At 47.6% G+C, this 16692-nt stretch overlaps 1 protein-coding gene across 1 annotated transcript in view; it reads right to left on the bottom strand.

Moving 5' to 3' along the window:
• Positions 1-16692, bottom strand: part of LOC147363977 (choline/ethanolamine transporter FLVCR2-like) — a 50856-nt gene that overhangs the window by 13930 nt on the left and 20234 nt on the right. The window contains exons 2-4 of the mRNA XM_086319596.1: positions 13728-13869; positions 11165-11305; positions 862-929 (exon numbers count right to left, since the gene is read on the bottom strand). Of these exons, the coding sequence (XP_086175722.1) occupies positions 862-929; positions 11165-11305; positions 13728-13869 (351 nt within the window). The remainder of the gene's footprint in view (positions 1-861; positions 930-11164; positions 11306-13727; positions 13870-16692) is intronic.

Raw genomic sequence — 16692 nt, 5'->3', positions numbered from 1 at the left:
TCTAAACATTTCATACTTAGGCTTTTTTTTTTTCCCAGTTATCACTGTTTGAGGTAGGAAGACATTACATATGTTTGTGTGTTTATTAAGAGCCAGATACCATGCTGAGGACTTTATATCATCATCTCATTTAATTCTCCTGCCGGCCCACCAGGAGGTTAAGAATCAATACTCTCCATTTTACAGATGAAGACATCAAGGCACACTGAAATTAGCCTACTAGCTGAAGGTCATGAGGCCTTTATTAAGTGCAGAGGCAGGATTTGAACTCAGACCTGTCAACCTCCCACACTGGAACACTCACTCCCCCATGGTGGCCCACAGTTCCCAAGCTGAGACCCTTGACCTTCCAAAAGAGGGTTGGGCCTGACATCCCAACTCCAGGATACTCAGTGTCCAGTTCCCAGTATTTAACCCTCGCTAGTTCTGGAGACATTTGCAACCTGCTTTCCATTGAGCAACTAAGACTTTAAATCCTGCTCACATTTCACAACGTAATTGACTTCATAGGTAATTCTATGTGTATATACGTTTCCCTACTAAGTTGTCAGGCACCTTGCTGTGTACTTTACACGTATAAATCTTATGATTTACTCATCCTAAATTAGTCTTTTAAAAATATAAAATTAAATTAATCTTTCAATAAATAACTAGACTTCTTTTGCAGAAAAGAGAATGAGAGCTCAGCCATGCTAACCAGCTCTCACACCACTGAGAACCACCGGACCTGGGTCTGAGACTCAGGGCCTCCTCCCTCCAAATCCTGGAGCACACACCATACCACACCGCCTCCCCAGCGCCTGCCCAGACACTAGAAATCTCCTTCTCTCTGGGACTGGTCAGCTTAGGGGACGCCCTTACCGGGTAGTGGAAGATCACCATGCGAGTCAGCAGAGTGGACAAGGCATAAAAAGCACCAGCATTCAGACCTGAAGGAAGGAGGGGAAACACAGCATTAGGGTCCCTGTCCTGGTGGGGCCATTGCTGGCTCTCCCTCCAGTGGTGAGAGAGGAAGGAGATTCTCATGCTTGTTGTCACTGAAGGTGGTGACCTCAGAGAAGAAGAAATACTCCAGAACAACCCAAGGTAACCATCGTAACCTTTTTTTAGCCACACGCCATTGCCCTCTCATCCCTTTATCCTGTCGTTAAAAACACAGGCTCCAGGAAGTACGCATTACTCCTAGGTCAGATCCATCTACATCCCTCTTAAGCACTGGCCTGGCCTAAGGGCTCAGTGAAACTACTGGACACCTTTCCACCTCCTCCTGATGACCTATGCCCCCTCCAGAATGCTCCAGACCTCTGACCCTTGACCCTTGACAACACTCCCATTCTCACCTGTTTTCACATCTCTCCAACTTTTCTTCTCAGATTCAACACCACACAGGTCTTATATTTGAAACCAGAAAGGACCCTGAAGAACATTTAGATGACTCTTCTAATTCGTCAATTTACCCAACAAATAAATGGAATACTTAGAACATTCTGTAAGAATCAATTTCCTCAGAGGACCAAGTCATTTTGTTCAAACCATACAGTGACTTTGTAGCTAATGTGAGACTAAAAATGAATCCAAAGGAGACGGACCTCCTGCTCTCCTTTCACGATAACAATGACGGTGACGATGGTGGTGGTGACGGTGGTGATGTCGTGATGACGACAGTGAGACGCTGGGAGCGCGGTGAGGGTGATGGACGCGGTGACGACGGTGAGATGGCAGGGGTGCTGATGGTGCTGAGGCCCACACGACCACCCCTGCGCACCGGGCATTGGGTCCACTGGAGAGGACGTGGACGGGACATGGTGCCCGGGCAGGGCAGCCTCAGGAACCGGTGGTGATGGCTGATGGTGATGGTGGTGGTAGTGATGGCAAGAGCACGCTTTTCTGTGCTAGGTGCTTTTCTAAACAACTTACCGTCCTCATAACAATCCCAGAAAGTAGCTAACCTCATTCCCATTTTATAGATAAGAAAAGGCACACACATTTAAAAAACAAATACAGAGGTTATTCTGGAAGGCCCACCGGGGGTCTTTTTAATTTCAGCTAATTTTGAGGCTTACGTGACTGCCACTGGCACACCTGGCATTAGGTCCACTTAGAAGGACGTAAGACAGGACACGGTGCCCAGGGACGGCAGCCTCGGGTGCCCCTCTTCACTGGAGCCAGTCCACAGGACCCCAGGCCACAGAGCCACTCAGAAGCCATCCTCTTTCGCCCCCAAGCGGATGGCTCAGCGCAGGGAAACGTGGGCGTGGCCCCCACCCTGCCTCAGCCCCTCCCAGGAGCCACTATTGTTTGTAACTCAAGCACAGGCTTAGTTGCCAGGATCCCCATAAAGGACAGGCCCGTGGAGAGAGTCGATGTGCTCAGAGAAACACAAAGAATGGCTTCCCAACAGGGGTGAGTAGATCGCCCAGCCCACTGCAGTTATTTTCGTGAGAAGTAAAGTCTAACCGCAGTTGACTTCCTTTCTTGATCAGGTTCCCAGAGGAATGAGATACAAAGTTAAGCCAAGGTCAAATTCTCCTGCAAAGTGGGGGGTCTGGTTTGCCCTCCACACCATCACATGCGTGGTAAGACGCAGGGCTGCATCGAACCCAGACTGTAGGATGCCAGGTCCTCCATCTTAAACACTCGATTTTATATCCTCACGAACTGATCCTCAAAGATTCCCCCAGCTCAGCTCACTGGTAGTTTCATGCCCAGACTCTCTGAGCAGGTCACCTCAGGGATGCAGCAAGGCTGAGCTCAGTGCCCCAGACGTGCCATCAAATATCACTACAGCTGCCACACTCAGGCTCTCAGCAACCTCTTAGATAACAAGCATACCTACACCTCACCTTCTTACCACTTACCACTCTCAGCCACTTGGAAATTCCATGCCCAGGTCAAGAGAACCCACAAGAAGACACATTCCTGAAATGGGGGTGGGGCGGTGCAAGGAGGATGAAACCAGCCCCCTTCTGTCCCTCAGTTTAACAAGGCCAGGGGACAGGGCACACGCCAGGTCAAGTTCAGCTTGGGCCCACCTGGGCTGAACAAGGAGGGCAGAATCCCCAGGCAACTGAGAAATTATACAAGAGGACTGGGAGCAAAAAACTCTAAACACCAGCACTTTCGTGACCCCAAAACAGAGAAAGAAACAATGAAGAGAGGGCTGATCAGGGACAGCAAGCAGCTTTATGAGGCTCAAAGCTTTAGGAAAATCTCTTCCAGATCAACAACCCATGGGAGCTCGTTAGAGATGCAAATCGTGACCCCACCCAGACCTCCTGCTGTAGAAACTGGGAGTGGGGCTTTTGTCTGTGCTATCAAGTCCTCGAGGTAATTCTGATAAAGCTTGAGACCCACTGGTTCGGCTAGACTAGTGTTATCTACCAGTAACCATCCCTGGCTCCCAGCCAGACAGGAGATGGAGTCAGGGCTAAGGCAGGGAGGGTGTGGAGCGGGGCAGGGGTTCCCCCTGGAAGGCTGCCATTCTTTTCAATTCTTTCTACATTCCAACCCTAAAGGAATTAGAAATTTCGAATCCCTTTTGAATAAGATGGCCCTCCCCATATTGCCAAAGGTTGCCAGATACAGTTAAATGGCGAGAGTCTACTCCACTGACTTCCCTGCTGGCTCAGACGGTAAAAGCTTCTGCCTGCAATGCGGGGGCCCTGGGCTCGATCCTGGGTCGGGAAGATCTCCTGGAGAAGGAAATGGCAACCCACTCCAGTACTCTTGCCTGGAAAATCCCATGGATGGAGAAGCCTGGTAGGCTACAATCCATAGGGTCACAAAGAGTTGGACACGACCAAGCGACTTCACTTTCTTTCCACTCCACTGACCAAACCAAGGGGTCCGGTGTCCACACTGAAGGGCAGGAATGAAATTCATTCTCTGTCCTGTGCACGACTACCTCTCACAGGAATGCAGGTGACTGTGTTATATTTGAGTGTGATTGTCCCTCAACAATGTAAGCCTGCCAGGTCAGTGAAATGTGATCGCCCCTGAAAGGCCAGGTCATGCCTGTATCAGCCACCTGTGGGAGAGGTCTGGGTCCCTGAGAGGGTGGACTTTAGAAAGGCAGAAGGGACTCTGAGTTTCTGTCTTGTGTCAAGACTAAATTATACAAATAGCAGCCTAGAGATCACTGACATTAGAAGGCCTCAGATTTTTTAAATGCAGATTTCTGAGCTCTACCAGGACCTACTTAATTTGATTCTCCTGGAATGAAGCTAGGAATCTGCATTTTAACAACAATAAACCCCCCCCTCCCCGGGCATCTCTTAAACTCACTGAAAAGGTGACTAAATAGCCTTGGGCACAAGAAGATCACAGAGCAGGCCCAGGCTGTGAGAGGCTGGGGTTCCCTTGGAGGCAGCTGGGGTGGGGAAGGGGCTTCAAGAATCACCCATTACACACCCACATTAGAGGTTCTCAACTCTGCTGCATGCTAGAATCTCCTGGAATGCTTGCAAAGGCAGATTCCCAGGCCCTCGCAGACTCTCTGAATCTGACTTTGCAGAAGAGAGGCAGGGAATCCAGGCACACACCACCCACAACCCAGGGGACTCTACTATCAGGCCAGAGTGGGAAACTCTGATCCCAGATCTCATGTCTGGGTTCTGGGAACTCTGTGCTCATTTCCCTTTTGTCCTCCTGAACCTGGAGTAAACTGTTGGTTTAAAGGGCCAGCCTGACCTCAGCAAAGCTCCAGGGACTCCCAGAACGATTTGCTACACCCCGCATCTTGCCAGCATCTTGAGGGGTCACACAGCTCCTCCGAGGCCCATGTAGGGCGGTGTAAAGGCCTTGAGAGCCCCAAGGACAGGTGTCCTCGGACTCAGGTTGAGGCTGTGAGTTCAGATGCCCAACCCTGCAGATTCTTCACAAGCATAGCTTGAGTTCCAGGGAACTCAAATGGGAAGCAAAGGTTATTATTCTTTTCTGAGGGGCCGGTTCTTAGAGAGACAAAGGAGGAGCCCAGGATGGGTGAAAGTGGAACACTCAGTCATTAGCAGAGCTGAGACCAAAAACTCAGACCTTATGTTCCTTACGTACCAACTCTGCATTCACTGGCCCATCAATCAAGGCTATTACTCCAAGACATGTGCACCCAGATCCAGTACATTTGTCCATGAAACTCTATCAACTGCTTGATTCCCAACGACATGGTCCTAGGAGTTCATAATTCAGAGGAAAATACAAACATTGTGTATCATACGGTTACATGTGTCCTCGTCGCTCAGTCGTGTCGACTCTTTACGACCCCATGGACTATAGCCCACCAGGCTCCTCTGTCCACGGACTTTTCTGGACAAAAATACTGGAGTACATTGCCATTTCTTACCCCAGGGTACTCCAGGGGATCTTCCCGACGCTGGGATCAAATCCGAGTTTCCTGCATCTCCTACAGTGGCAGGCAGATTCTTCACCACTGAGCTACCTGGGAAGCCCTACACGAAATGGTTATACACACATATAATTAAAGTATGAACCATGTTCCTTTTCAAAGCTTAACCTGCAGGATTCTGGGAGGTCTCACAGCATTTAGTCGAATTTGTAGAGGGTCTTTTTTTTTTGGTTGTGTGTGCCTTTTCAGTTTGGAGCAAAGATTGTAGGAGAAGAAAGCAGGGATTCTTAGGCAGATTGAGTGTCAAACAGTGCCTTTACATGACCTGTAACCCTCAGAAAGACACATTAAGATTGAAACCTCATCATGCCCATGTCCCAAAGACGGCTGGTCAGTGAAGGCAGGTCCTGCTTCTAACCCCCAGAACTCCAGAGCCTCATCTTCAAGGAAAGCAAGCCCCAGGGAAAGGGTCTGAGGACTGAATCTGAGGAAAGACAATCCATCACTACCACCCCTGCCAGACAGATCCAGAGGCCACTCAGGCAACTGAGGCTGAAAACAGACCCCCGTTCTGTCTCCAAGAGGCTCCCTTCAGCATGGGGAGACAAAGTGGTGTGGTTAGGAAGACAGGCTTTGGTCTCAGACAGACAGTCTATACTAAGCTCTCTTGCTTACTACTGTTTAATCACAGGCAAGGAATTAAATCAGAGCCTCAGTTTCCTTAATATGAAATGGAGCAGTTAAGCACCTAGGTCATGGATTTCTTTAGAAGATTAAATGAGATAATGCATATAAAGCACTTTACACGGCGCCTGACACACAGTAACGGCTTGATAACATTTTTTCCCAAATCTGTGATCAAGCCCAAGAATCATTTCCTAGTTGGCAAAGACCCTGTCACCAAGTCCAACCCTCTCTCAAGAAAATAAGGCTTGTGTTTTTCTGACCATAATGAAATGTGTGCAAACAACCAGATTAGTTCAACACTTTCTCACTGGGATTGCCCCAGGCTTTTGAGAAAAATGTTAAGAAATTCTATTTTTTTTTGAAACTGGACACTTTTAATATAATGTCATCCCTACAAACGAGATTCTCCTCCTTCCCCCACCCTTGTTGCCGCTGCAGTTTGGACTCATTTCGTAACACCTGTGTCCTGTGTCACGTGCAGCCACTGGTTTCTGCGCTACTAACTTAGTTTAGGGCTAACGATTAGACAGAGATTTCCTTAAATACTGTAAGCCCATAAGTCTCCCACTTTGCTGAGGACCTCTACGTATTCACTGGGATTCGCCTGTGATGCTTCAGCAGGGTGGTGCCACCTCTGCCCTAGCCTTCACTTTCCGCTTACACAGAGCTTCACGTTCAGCCAGTGTGAGACTTTAGCACTTCCCTGGGCTTGTCCTGGGCATGTGCACAGCTCTGGGCATGCAGATTTCTAGACTGCTAAGAATATGTCAGAGGTTTCCAAAGCCCCCTGGTTGTCTCATTCTCCAGATTTTCCTTTCAAGATCTTTGGCCAGCCTCTTGATGACCCCAACTGGTATTGTAACCTCAGACAGTTGTGATGTTAAACAGTGACTGCTTTCAATAAATACCCGGACATAGCGCTTTCCCACTGAGAAAACTCTGAGTCAGGTCAAATATAGGCAAATCCTCTGAATGGAGCCTTTCCAGGGAAACGGAAGTCAAATAAACAGTGAGCTAGGGATGGGACTTTGTTGGGGAGGGGGGCAGGGGGGTTGTCCAAAATTGTCTGGGCCCCTCCAGTGGCTGTGAGGTTGCTAGTTTTCACAGCTATCATGTCTGGGAAGCTAGTTTTCAAGGCTACCACAGAGTCTGGAGGGGAGGATTGGAATAGGACAAGTTAAGACACAAAGCTTGCTACTTTACCATTATTTAGCCATTTGCCTTGAACAGATGCTCGTTGGGTTAAGCCTTTAGTCAAGAACCCTGAAATAACTGATGCTGATAATGTCTGCCAGTGTTTTTGTTTTCATGGAGGATCAGAAGATCTACTGTCCTCACTCCACCATCCCAGAAGTGTTAATGCATTTATTCTCTGTGTTATCACTTAACCAGATAGATAAGGAAGAGTATCCAGAACCCAGAGCCCAGCCCATATCAAACAGTGCTGCTCCTCGTACATTTTGGTATTTCTTACTTTCATGGGTCAGTGACCTGACCCTGCCATCAACAGCCTCTAGCACTGAAGACTGAAACCTCCGGAATGAGGCCACTGCCTGGTTAATACCACCATCACTATTCTCACCCACAGGAGATATTTATTAAGCAGTTATCTGCCCTAGAATTCCACTGCTGCTGCTGCTGCTGCTGAGTCACTTCAGTCGTGTCCGACTCTGTGCGACCCCATAGACGGCAAAAAGACCCCATAGACGGCAGACCACCAGACCCTGCCGTCCCTGGGATTCTCCAGGCACTGGAGTGGGTTGCCATTTCCTCCTCCAATGCATGAAAGTGAAAAGTGAAAGTGAAGTCGCTCAGTCGTGTCCGATTCTTAGCGACCCCATGGACTGCAGCCTACCAGGCTCCTCCGTCCATGGGATTTTCCAGGCAAGAGTACTGGAGTGGGGTGCCATTGCCTTCTCCTAGAATTCCATGGTAGGTCTCAAATGCCCTGTTGTCAGACACAATAAGGTTTATAGTGGTCAAGGGCTGATGCACTCAAGACGTTTAATTCTAGGGAAAAGGGAAAGTTCTTAGGAGCATGGAATCCTGAGTCTGGAAGGGAACCAAAAGATCACATTTCAGTTCAGTTCAGTTCAGTTCAGTCTCTCAGTTGTGTCCGACTCTTTGCGACCCCATGAATTGCAGCACGCCAGGCCTCCCTGTCCATCACCAACTCCCAGAGTTCACCCAAACCCATGTCCATTGAATCGGTGACGCCATCCAGCCATCTCATCCTCTGTCGTCCCCTTCTCCTCCCGCCTTCAATCTCCCCCAGCATCAGGGTCTTTTCTAATGAGGCAGTTCTTCACATCAGGTGGCCAAAGTTTCACTATCATGATTCACCATCCATCTATAGGCTGATATTCCCCACAATATCCCCACTAAAGTGTAGGCTGGTTCCACCTACACTTGAATATCTCTCAGTGGTGAGCAACTCCACTTTATCACCATTTTTATCACTTTATCGCCATTTTTATCTTTAGTTGGCCACCCTGAGAATTAGAAACTTTGTTTTGTGAATGAATGCAGAGACACACTCAGAACCGAGAAGGTGGACAGAGGAGGATTGGAGACCACAGACCTTGAAGACTGACATGGATACCTAGTGCTATTCACCTAACCGATTCATATGCCTGAAAACCAGGGGTGCCTCTCTACTGATGATACCACCTCTTAGCTAACACCTCAGCAGGCAAACACTTTAATTCAGGTAAAGGGCATTGATAAGCTTAAAATGCTAAGTTGCTACTGCTAAGTTGCTTCAGTCGTGTCCGACCTTGTGCGACCCCATAGATGGCAGCCCACCAGGCTCCTCTGTCCCTGGGATTCTCCAGGCAAGAATACTGGAGTGGGTTGCCATTTCCTTCTCCAGTGCACGAGAGTGAAAAGTGAAAGTGAAGTCGCTCAGTCCTGCCTGACTCTTTGAGTCAGACTCATGGACTGCAGCCTACCAGGCTCCTTTGTCCATGGGATTTTCCAGGCAAGAGTACTGGAGTGGGTTGCCGTTCCCTGCCAAAATTCAAGGAAGGAGCACAGGCAATCATGGATCAGGCTTTGGAGTCTGAGAAATCTGTGTTTGAATCTTGGCTCTGCCCTTTAAAAGCTGTGTATTCTTGAGGTATTACTTAATCTCTCTGAGTTTGTTTCCTCCTCTGTTAAAATGGGGAAAATGATACCACTTACCGCACATTGGTGTCGTGGGAGTTAAATAAAAAATCTTGGCACATAGCAAATGTTATTACACATGGCTTCGGAGCCTAGAGAAAACCTAAGGGTATAGCCAAGTCATTATAAAAGACCCTGATGCTGGGAAAGAGGAGGAGGAGGGGATGACAGAGGATGAAATGGTTGGATGGCATCACTGACTCGATGGACATGAGTTTGAGCAGGCTCCAGGAGACAGTGAAGGACAGAGAAGGCTGGCATGCTGCAGTCCATGGGGTTGCAAAGAGCTGGACACGACTGAGCGACTGAACAATAGCCAACTGGGATTTCACTAAGAATAAGTCATGTCAAACCAGTCTCACATCTTTTTTCTTCTGGTTATTGAGCATGATATACTTCCAGGATTGTAATCACACCAAACTGGAGGGGTAAATGGGCAGAGTGGAGAGCAGTAGATTTGCGTGGATCTGTAAAGACACCTTTAATGGAATGCCCTGAGGTTGTGTCCTTGCCCAGGTCTAGGACAACATTACCATTAATCATTAGAAAGAAGATGCTGCAAACACCTTGCTGGAAAGGTAAGCCAATATGCCAGCAGAAAGACTGACATGTATCTTACCAAAGCCAAGAAAATTACATGAAATTTGGATGTTGTCTTCCATTCAGGTAGAAAAGAGGCCAAGTTAGAAGATGAAGGATTGGTTGGGGAGTGATTCATGTAGTGAGACTCATGTAAACATCCAACCACACATTCATTCAATCTCCCATCTAACAACTGCTGGAGTACCTGCTCCAGGCTACAAGTCCTCCTACTGCTGATGAACTATACAGGTAAAAAGACATAAATCTCTACTCTCAGGGAGTTCCTAGTGTGTGGGGAAAGAGATCTGGAAATGACTTGTCCTGTCTGACTCTTTTCGACCCCATGGACTGTAGCCCACCAGGCTCCTCCGACCATGGGATTTTCCAGGCAAGAGTACTGGAGTAAGTTGCCATTTCCTTCTCCAAAGATGTATGGTGAAGTCGCTCAGTCACGTCCGACTCTTTTCGACCCCATGGACTGTAGCCTACTAGGCTCCTCCATCCATGGGATTCTCCAGGCAAGAATACTGGAGTGGGTTGCTATTTCCTTCTCCAGGAGACCTTCCCAACCCAGAGATCGAACCTGGGTCTCCCACATTGCAGGCAGATGCTTTACCCTCTGAGCCACCAGAGAAGCCCTAAAAATGCTACAAGCTTCCCTTGTAGCTCAGTCAGTAAAGTATCTGCCTGCAGTGCAGGAGACCTGGGTTCAATCCCTGGGTTGGGAAGATCCCCTAGAGAAGGAAATGGCAACCCACTCCAATATCGTTGCCTGGAAAAATCTCATGGACAGAGAAGCCTGGTGAGCTGCAGTCCATGGGGTCTCAAAGAGTTGGGCACAACTGAGCAATTAACACTTACTAAAAGATGTACTAAGAACAACACAATAAACGGTCACCTAATATGCTTTATGCCTTCCCTGGTGGCCCAGAGGGTAAAGCGTCTGCCTGCAATGTAGAAGACCTGGGTTCGATCCCTGGGTTGGGAAGATCCCCTGGAGAAGGAAATGGCAACCCTCTCCAGCACTCTTGCCTGGAAAATCCCATGGACAGAGAAGCCTGTTAGGCTATGACTGAGGCTAAGCCTGGTAGGACATGACTGAGCGACTTCACTTTCTTTCTAATACTGCTTCACAGCAGACATACTGGGATGAGACCTGGAGGATCAGCAGGCATGTTGCCGGGTGACTTGACAGGGGAAGGAATGGTTTCCCAGGTAAACTTAAAGGAACAGGGAAGACTCTGAGGCACAGCTGGCTCTTCTGCTTAACCCTAAATGACGACTTTACATATACATTTGGGATCTGGAAACTGTAAGATGCACAGAAACGTCAGGTCTCTCGTCTCACATGCCCAGCTCCAGTACACCCCGGACACACGTGCATCATACCATAGGTGATGACTAGCAGCACAAAGTTGAGGTTTTTGAAGAGTCGGATGATGGAACTTAAATACGAAGCATCAGCAGACGCCAAGGCATAGCTCAGGGACTGGGCCCTGCTGGGGGGATGTTTAGGCTTCTCTTTGAACACTGAAAGGAAACAAACAGAGGTCATTGCAAGTCCCCTGGTCCTACTCCTGCAGAGCTGACACACGGATAAGAGCTGACTCCCTCATCTGAGAAGGGGCTCAGACTCCAAAAGGAAATATTAACTCTTTGATTAAATCCTCTCGAGTCTCCTCTCTTGAAGCTGCATCTCACTGTCTGTGGCTGAGGGGCTGGTCCTTTGACTACTTTTTTTTAATGACCTTTGGACAGCTGCGATCATTGGACTTTCCAGGCAGTGCTCAAGGATAAAGGAGTCCTGTAATAAATGGCAAATACCAAATGGCAGAGCACTGAAAAATCCCATAGTAACCAGTGGACAGAAAGGAAGTGAGAGCTGAGGCTCTGGGATTCGTGGGCCCAGATGGGGACTCAGCCCCAGAGCTCCTCCCGGGGAAAGGGCTGGGCTGCCCATGAGAGCACAGAGCCTGGCACTTGCTGCCAGTAAACACTCCCTGAGTGAGGGAAGGAGCTGCTCCTATTGCAGAGACCTCGAGTCCCTCCCTAGTTTCTCAGAGTATGCCTCCTGGGAAACCAGAGGACTAACACGAGCTCCTGCAGGACTGGGGCTCTGATAGGAAGGACCTGGGAGGGACAGTGGGAAAACCATTCTCCGTACGTTCTAGCTTCAGTACAGCCGGTACAGTCCATTTCACTGCACTGACTGCTGTCCAGTTCTCTGGGGGCCAGATCAGTTTAACCAGCTGTCTGCCTAAATTGGTCCCCCAGCTGAAGCACCATCTTCACCCCCAGCCTCCATGAGAATGCTCCTGAAAGGTCAGGAGATGGTTTCCAGTTAGAGGAAGCTTTGGAAATGAGGTTTACTTTCTTGAACATCAAACGTCTTCCCGTTCCACCCAGATAAATCTCCAGTCCGGACTTCAGAGTCTTGCTTCTTCCTTTCCGGAAATAGTCCTGGCCAACTTCCCCCACCCGCTGGGAACCTCTCAATCATTGTCTGACCTGTTCACCTCCCCTTCTATCAGGGGAAAGAAATCAAGGCGAGAGACTTTTTTTTTTTAATCTTGGCAACAATAGCTGTTTGCTCAAGGATTGGGCAATCGCAAACCACAATTTGGATAAGATTTTTCAGTTCCTTACTCAGTGAGCAGTGGTCAATGCTTGCTAGTATAATGTAAAGCAAAGAAAGGTCCCATCTCCAGGATCTCTGCAAAGGACCAGGCCCTCACCTGCTACCAACACAAGAATCTGGAGCTGAGCACATTACAATTCGAAACTTCAAGGCTGTCTGAGGATGTTCTTTCCTGTTCTCAACCACAGCTTCAAAGGAACACCTTTCTCACGTTTCCAGGAACTCCAGGTTCTCCGTCCAGGAGATTCTGTGAACCCTGAAAAGCCCTTCCTCTCAGTGTGGACCCCAGGGAAGGAATGACACAGTGAGAACAGCTAGGGGAGGTCCATGATCATAATAGTGTTTGACTCTGGAGGTGAGGCCGGCAGGCAGGAAGGAAATCTTTAACGTGTATGGTGGAGTTTCAAATATTAAATGAAAGCTGGTTAACCTTTAAAGAAACTGACTCACTGAAAATGAAAACTTCTTCTATACTCTTTATCACAGCCCATCTGATATTACTCAGATAATAAAAGATGATATAAATTATACTAACCAAACATCTCAATGATTAAATCTGTATACATGGAATATCAGTAGTTCTCTGGGGCTGGAGTTTGGGATTAACTAATTCTAGGCTATGTTAATGGTCATCGTTTTGTGTATGCTTTTTTGTATCTTCTAGATTTTTTCATAATGAGCATTATCCTATACACATTTTTTCAAAGTATTTAAAAAATGTGGGCCCCAGGCATTCTCGGGTGATTATATGAGAGCTTTAGTGTTTGTGGGTCAATCCTGTTTTATTTCAGAAATGTAGATTATGGAGTCAGCAGCTTAGGCTAGAATTCAATCTCTGCCACTTACTATCTAATCTTGAATAATTTCCTTATCTCCTCTTAAGTCATAGTTTTCTCTTGGTTAAGAGACACTGATACTAGGACCGCCCCCCTCCCCGCCCCATAGGGGTCAATGAGAACAGGTGCACTCAGCACAGGGCCTGTGGTGTCACAAGTACTCAGCAGAGTTGCATCAAGGGGATCAAGGCTGCCCATTAATTCTCATAAGGTCATACGGAGGAACTGGTCATTAGAACTAATCTTGACTGAGCATCTAACAAAGCACACAGGACCAGTTACTATTGTATTGGCAGCAACTACTCTGGCTAAAACATTTGAAGACCATTGGAAGCTTGGCTTCCAGTTTCTATAGACATGTTTTATAAAATACATGATACCCAGAATGGTGTTCTAGGGCCATATTCACAAGGTCCTCACCCAGGTCAGCAGGACATCCTTGTCTCCCCGCCCCCCATGGGTCTATCAGTGACCTTACCTATGATGACAAGGATGAAAAGCAGAGTGGCCACACCTGCTATTATGTAGAACATGATGCTGATGTGGTAGGCAAGCTTGTCCTGGTCTTTGATGTTGGGTACCAAGACGGGAGGGACCAAGAACCCAATGGCAATTCCAAGCTATAGAAGACAGAGACAATCAATTATAGTATCAATAGCCAAGAGGCACACATTTAAGAGACTCCTAATAAGAAACAATCCTCAACTTCCAGTCCTTAAAACCCAGACAGGGGTTGTTTCCCACTCAAGACACCAGAGATCTTTCTTTTGATTGACAGCTCAACCCACACACCCTCTTGACCACCGTCACTATCAATGGTGGTTTAGTGTACAGTTTAGGACTGTAGCCTGCCAGGCTCCTCTGTCCATGAGATTCTCCAGGCAAGAATACTGGAGTGGGTTGCCTTTTCCTTCTCCAAGGGATCTTCCGACCCAGGAATTGATCCCAGGTCTCCTGCTTTGCAGGCAGATTCTTTACTGACTGAGCTACGAGGGAACCACTGAAAAAGATTGTAGTTGGGGTTCTCATTGCAGGCGATTTTTTTTTCTAACAACAAATTAATGAAGAACAGTTTTTATACTCCCATCTCTGTGGTAAAGTAAAACAACGCTAGTTTTGCTTTTGGTTCCAGTTAAATTCTTGATTTCACTGAATCTGTTAAACTGTAGCTGAGAGACCACCTGAGGGATAAATTCTATATACTACAACCCCAAGAACTTGCATCCAGTGAGAGACGGAAGCCAAACATTGTGACCACACTGACAAACGTAAATGTTTCAGTTCACTCTAACTTGTCATTTAGAAAGCATCTGTGGTGTGAATTCACAGAACTGCATAAATTTATATACACAGGACATAGGAACATGCAAACTGGCTATAAACACACACACACATACTCACATACCCCAACAAACTGAAACATCTCATATCAGCACTGCAGTTCTAACTTCAGGGACCTAACAGTTGAGTATTTCTGACAGCAGAAACACCGTGATTCAGGAGTGACCAGCTGAGATACAAGGCCCCAAACCCTTCTGCCACATGAAATACCAAGGTGGAAATTGGAACACAGCCTGAAAACTCATGCAAGATTCAAATTCTAGAATTGAGAGACGCTAACTCTTTTGTGTTAAGGTACCACTTCTCCTTTATTGAATTTGAAAGCAACTGCAGGGAGAGAAGCAATTTGCTTTCAGGCCGATTATAACATCATTAACTGCCAATGCACTCATCGTCCCAGTTGGTTTTCTAGCCTGTCAGTTATAGCCACTCAAGGTACTCACTAGTGATTCTTAGCTCTGAAATAGTCTCAAAACTCATCATCAACAGGTTCAGAGCAGCATTCTTCCAGTGCGTACTGTATACAATCAACAAGTCAAACTGATCTTCTAAGCACCTGCTTTTTGAAATGTATTCTGCTAGATTTCTGAGGGAGTACAGAGACGTATATGGCAGAGTACTGCTTCAAGGAGCTTTATAATCTAGTGGGGGCAGGGAGAATTAAAAGAAAGATACAAAAGGTAACACAAATGGAGATACTTGTGGGTTGAAATGATTGAACAATAGTTCCAGAGTTCCTTTATCACCCTCTGTTATACACCCATTATTAGAGGACTAAATAGAGGTTTAGTGACTTGTTCAGGGTCACACAGAGTTGAGAAACCAGACCTCCTGGCATCTCGAAGATGTGCCTCCTTCATGGGGCCTAGATTGCCCTTCAGGGCTAAAGTCATGAGAAAAGTCCAAGCGAGCAGGCTCCTCCATGAGAAGGTATTTCGTGTCCTTAGAGCTTTATCTGATCCTCACTTACATTAATCTATCAGAGTTGAGTCCCGCTTCTTAACTGCTGGTCTCCAAGATGTTGAGGGTAAAAACCAGCCAAAGATAGAGGGGCAAATGTAGCCTTCACAGCTGGGAAGCTGGGCCACTGCACGCCCTCTCTGGTTTCCTAAGCGCTTTGAAGTTGCAGATCTAGTGTCAAACAGGATGCCAGAGGGTCCCTTTGGCAAGAATGAGGGAAGATATGGGACTTCACTCAAGGTCCTGGGATTCTCTCATTCTCAAAAGGACCTTGATGGAGGGGGACCTAATGCCCAGTGATGTTCTGCCTCGAGAGGGAGGTCCTCCCAGCTGGGTCCACGCTGCACACCTGAGCCCTCAGAGGCCCCCCTCCATCCTCTGTCCACATTCTGTCCACACTCTAAGCCTGAATGAGTGCTTTTCCAGCCTCAGGATGGGGCAATCAGCTGAAGGGTCCGAGGCGGCCCTGGCCAGGTGGCAAGGCTGTCCCACAGGGACCTTTCTCCAGGAGGATGCCAGCTTTGGCAGTACTTTCATACCCAGTGTGAACATTCAAACACAGGGATCGCACTGCCAGCTGCTGCCTCTTCTGTTTTCCAGAGCATATATTTCTCCTGCTTCTTGAAAGCCATGCTCAGTGAGTGTGCAGAGCCCTATACCCAGCTCCTAGATCCCGAGTCTGTGCCTTAGCAGGAACTCAGCCATGTTGGCTGGCTGGGTGGATGGACAGATGGATATTGGTAGAAGGTCTTATCTACACAAAGCTGGTAGAATCACACAGGTCTGCCCACTAATGACCATGTTCTTTCTACAAACCATGCTGTATTTCCAGTCGTAAGGGAAGAAAATCAGTGTGGGGCTGTGGGTGGGAAGAGGGTAGGATCCTGACTAGCTTTTGAGCATCTGCTAGGCACTGGGCATGTAATACAGCTTATCTTTTTCACTTAGTCCATGAACTCTTACAACAAAGACAAAAATGAGAAAAACTGGTCAGTACGCAGCCAGCATCACACTGGCTGGTAGCATAAGAGTTGGGCTCCCAAACCAGTTCTGTCTGACTCTGGGCCCCAGCTCACCTCCTGCCTCCCAGGAAATGGTGCTGATGTGATTATCAGTCAACCTAGAAGCCTATATTTTCACTC

This window comes from Bos grunniens, chromosome 10, assembly GCF_055505025.1.
Source record: "Bos grunniens cultivar Pamir isolate PY7600 chromosome 10, Bosgru_T2T1.0, whole genome shotgun sequence".
Classification (NCBI taxonomy): Eukaryota; Metazoa; Chordata; class Mammalia; order Artiodactyla; family Bovidae; genus Bos; species Bos grunniens.
Note: the sequence above shows the minus strand (reverse complement) of the source record. Positions and strands in the feature narration are given on the sequence as shown.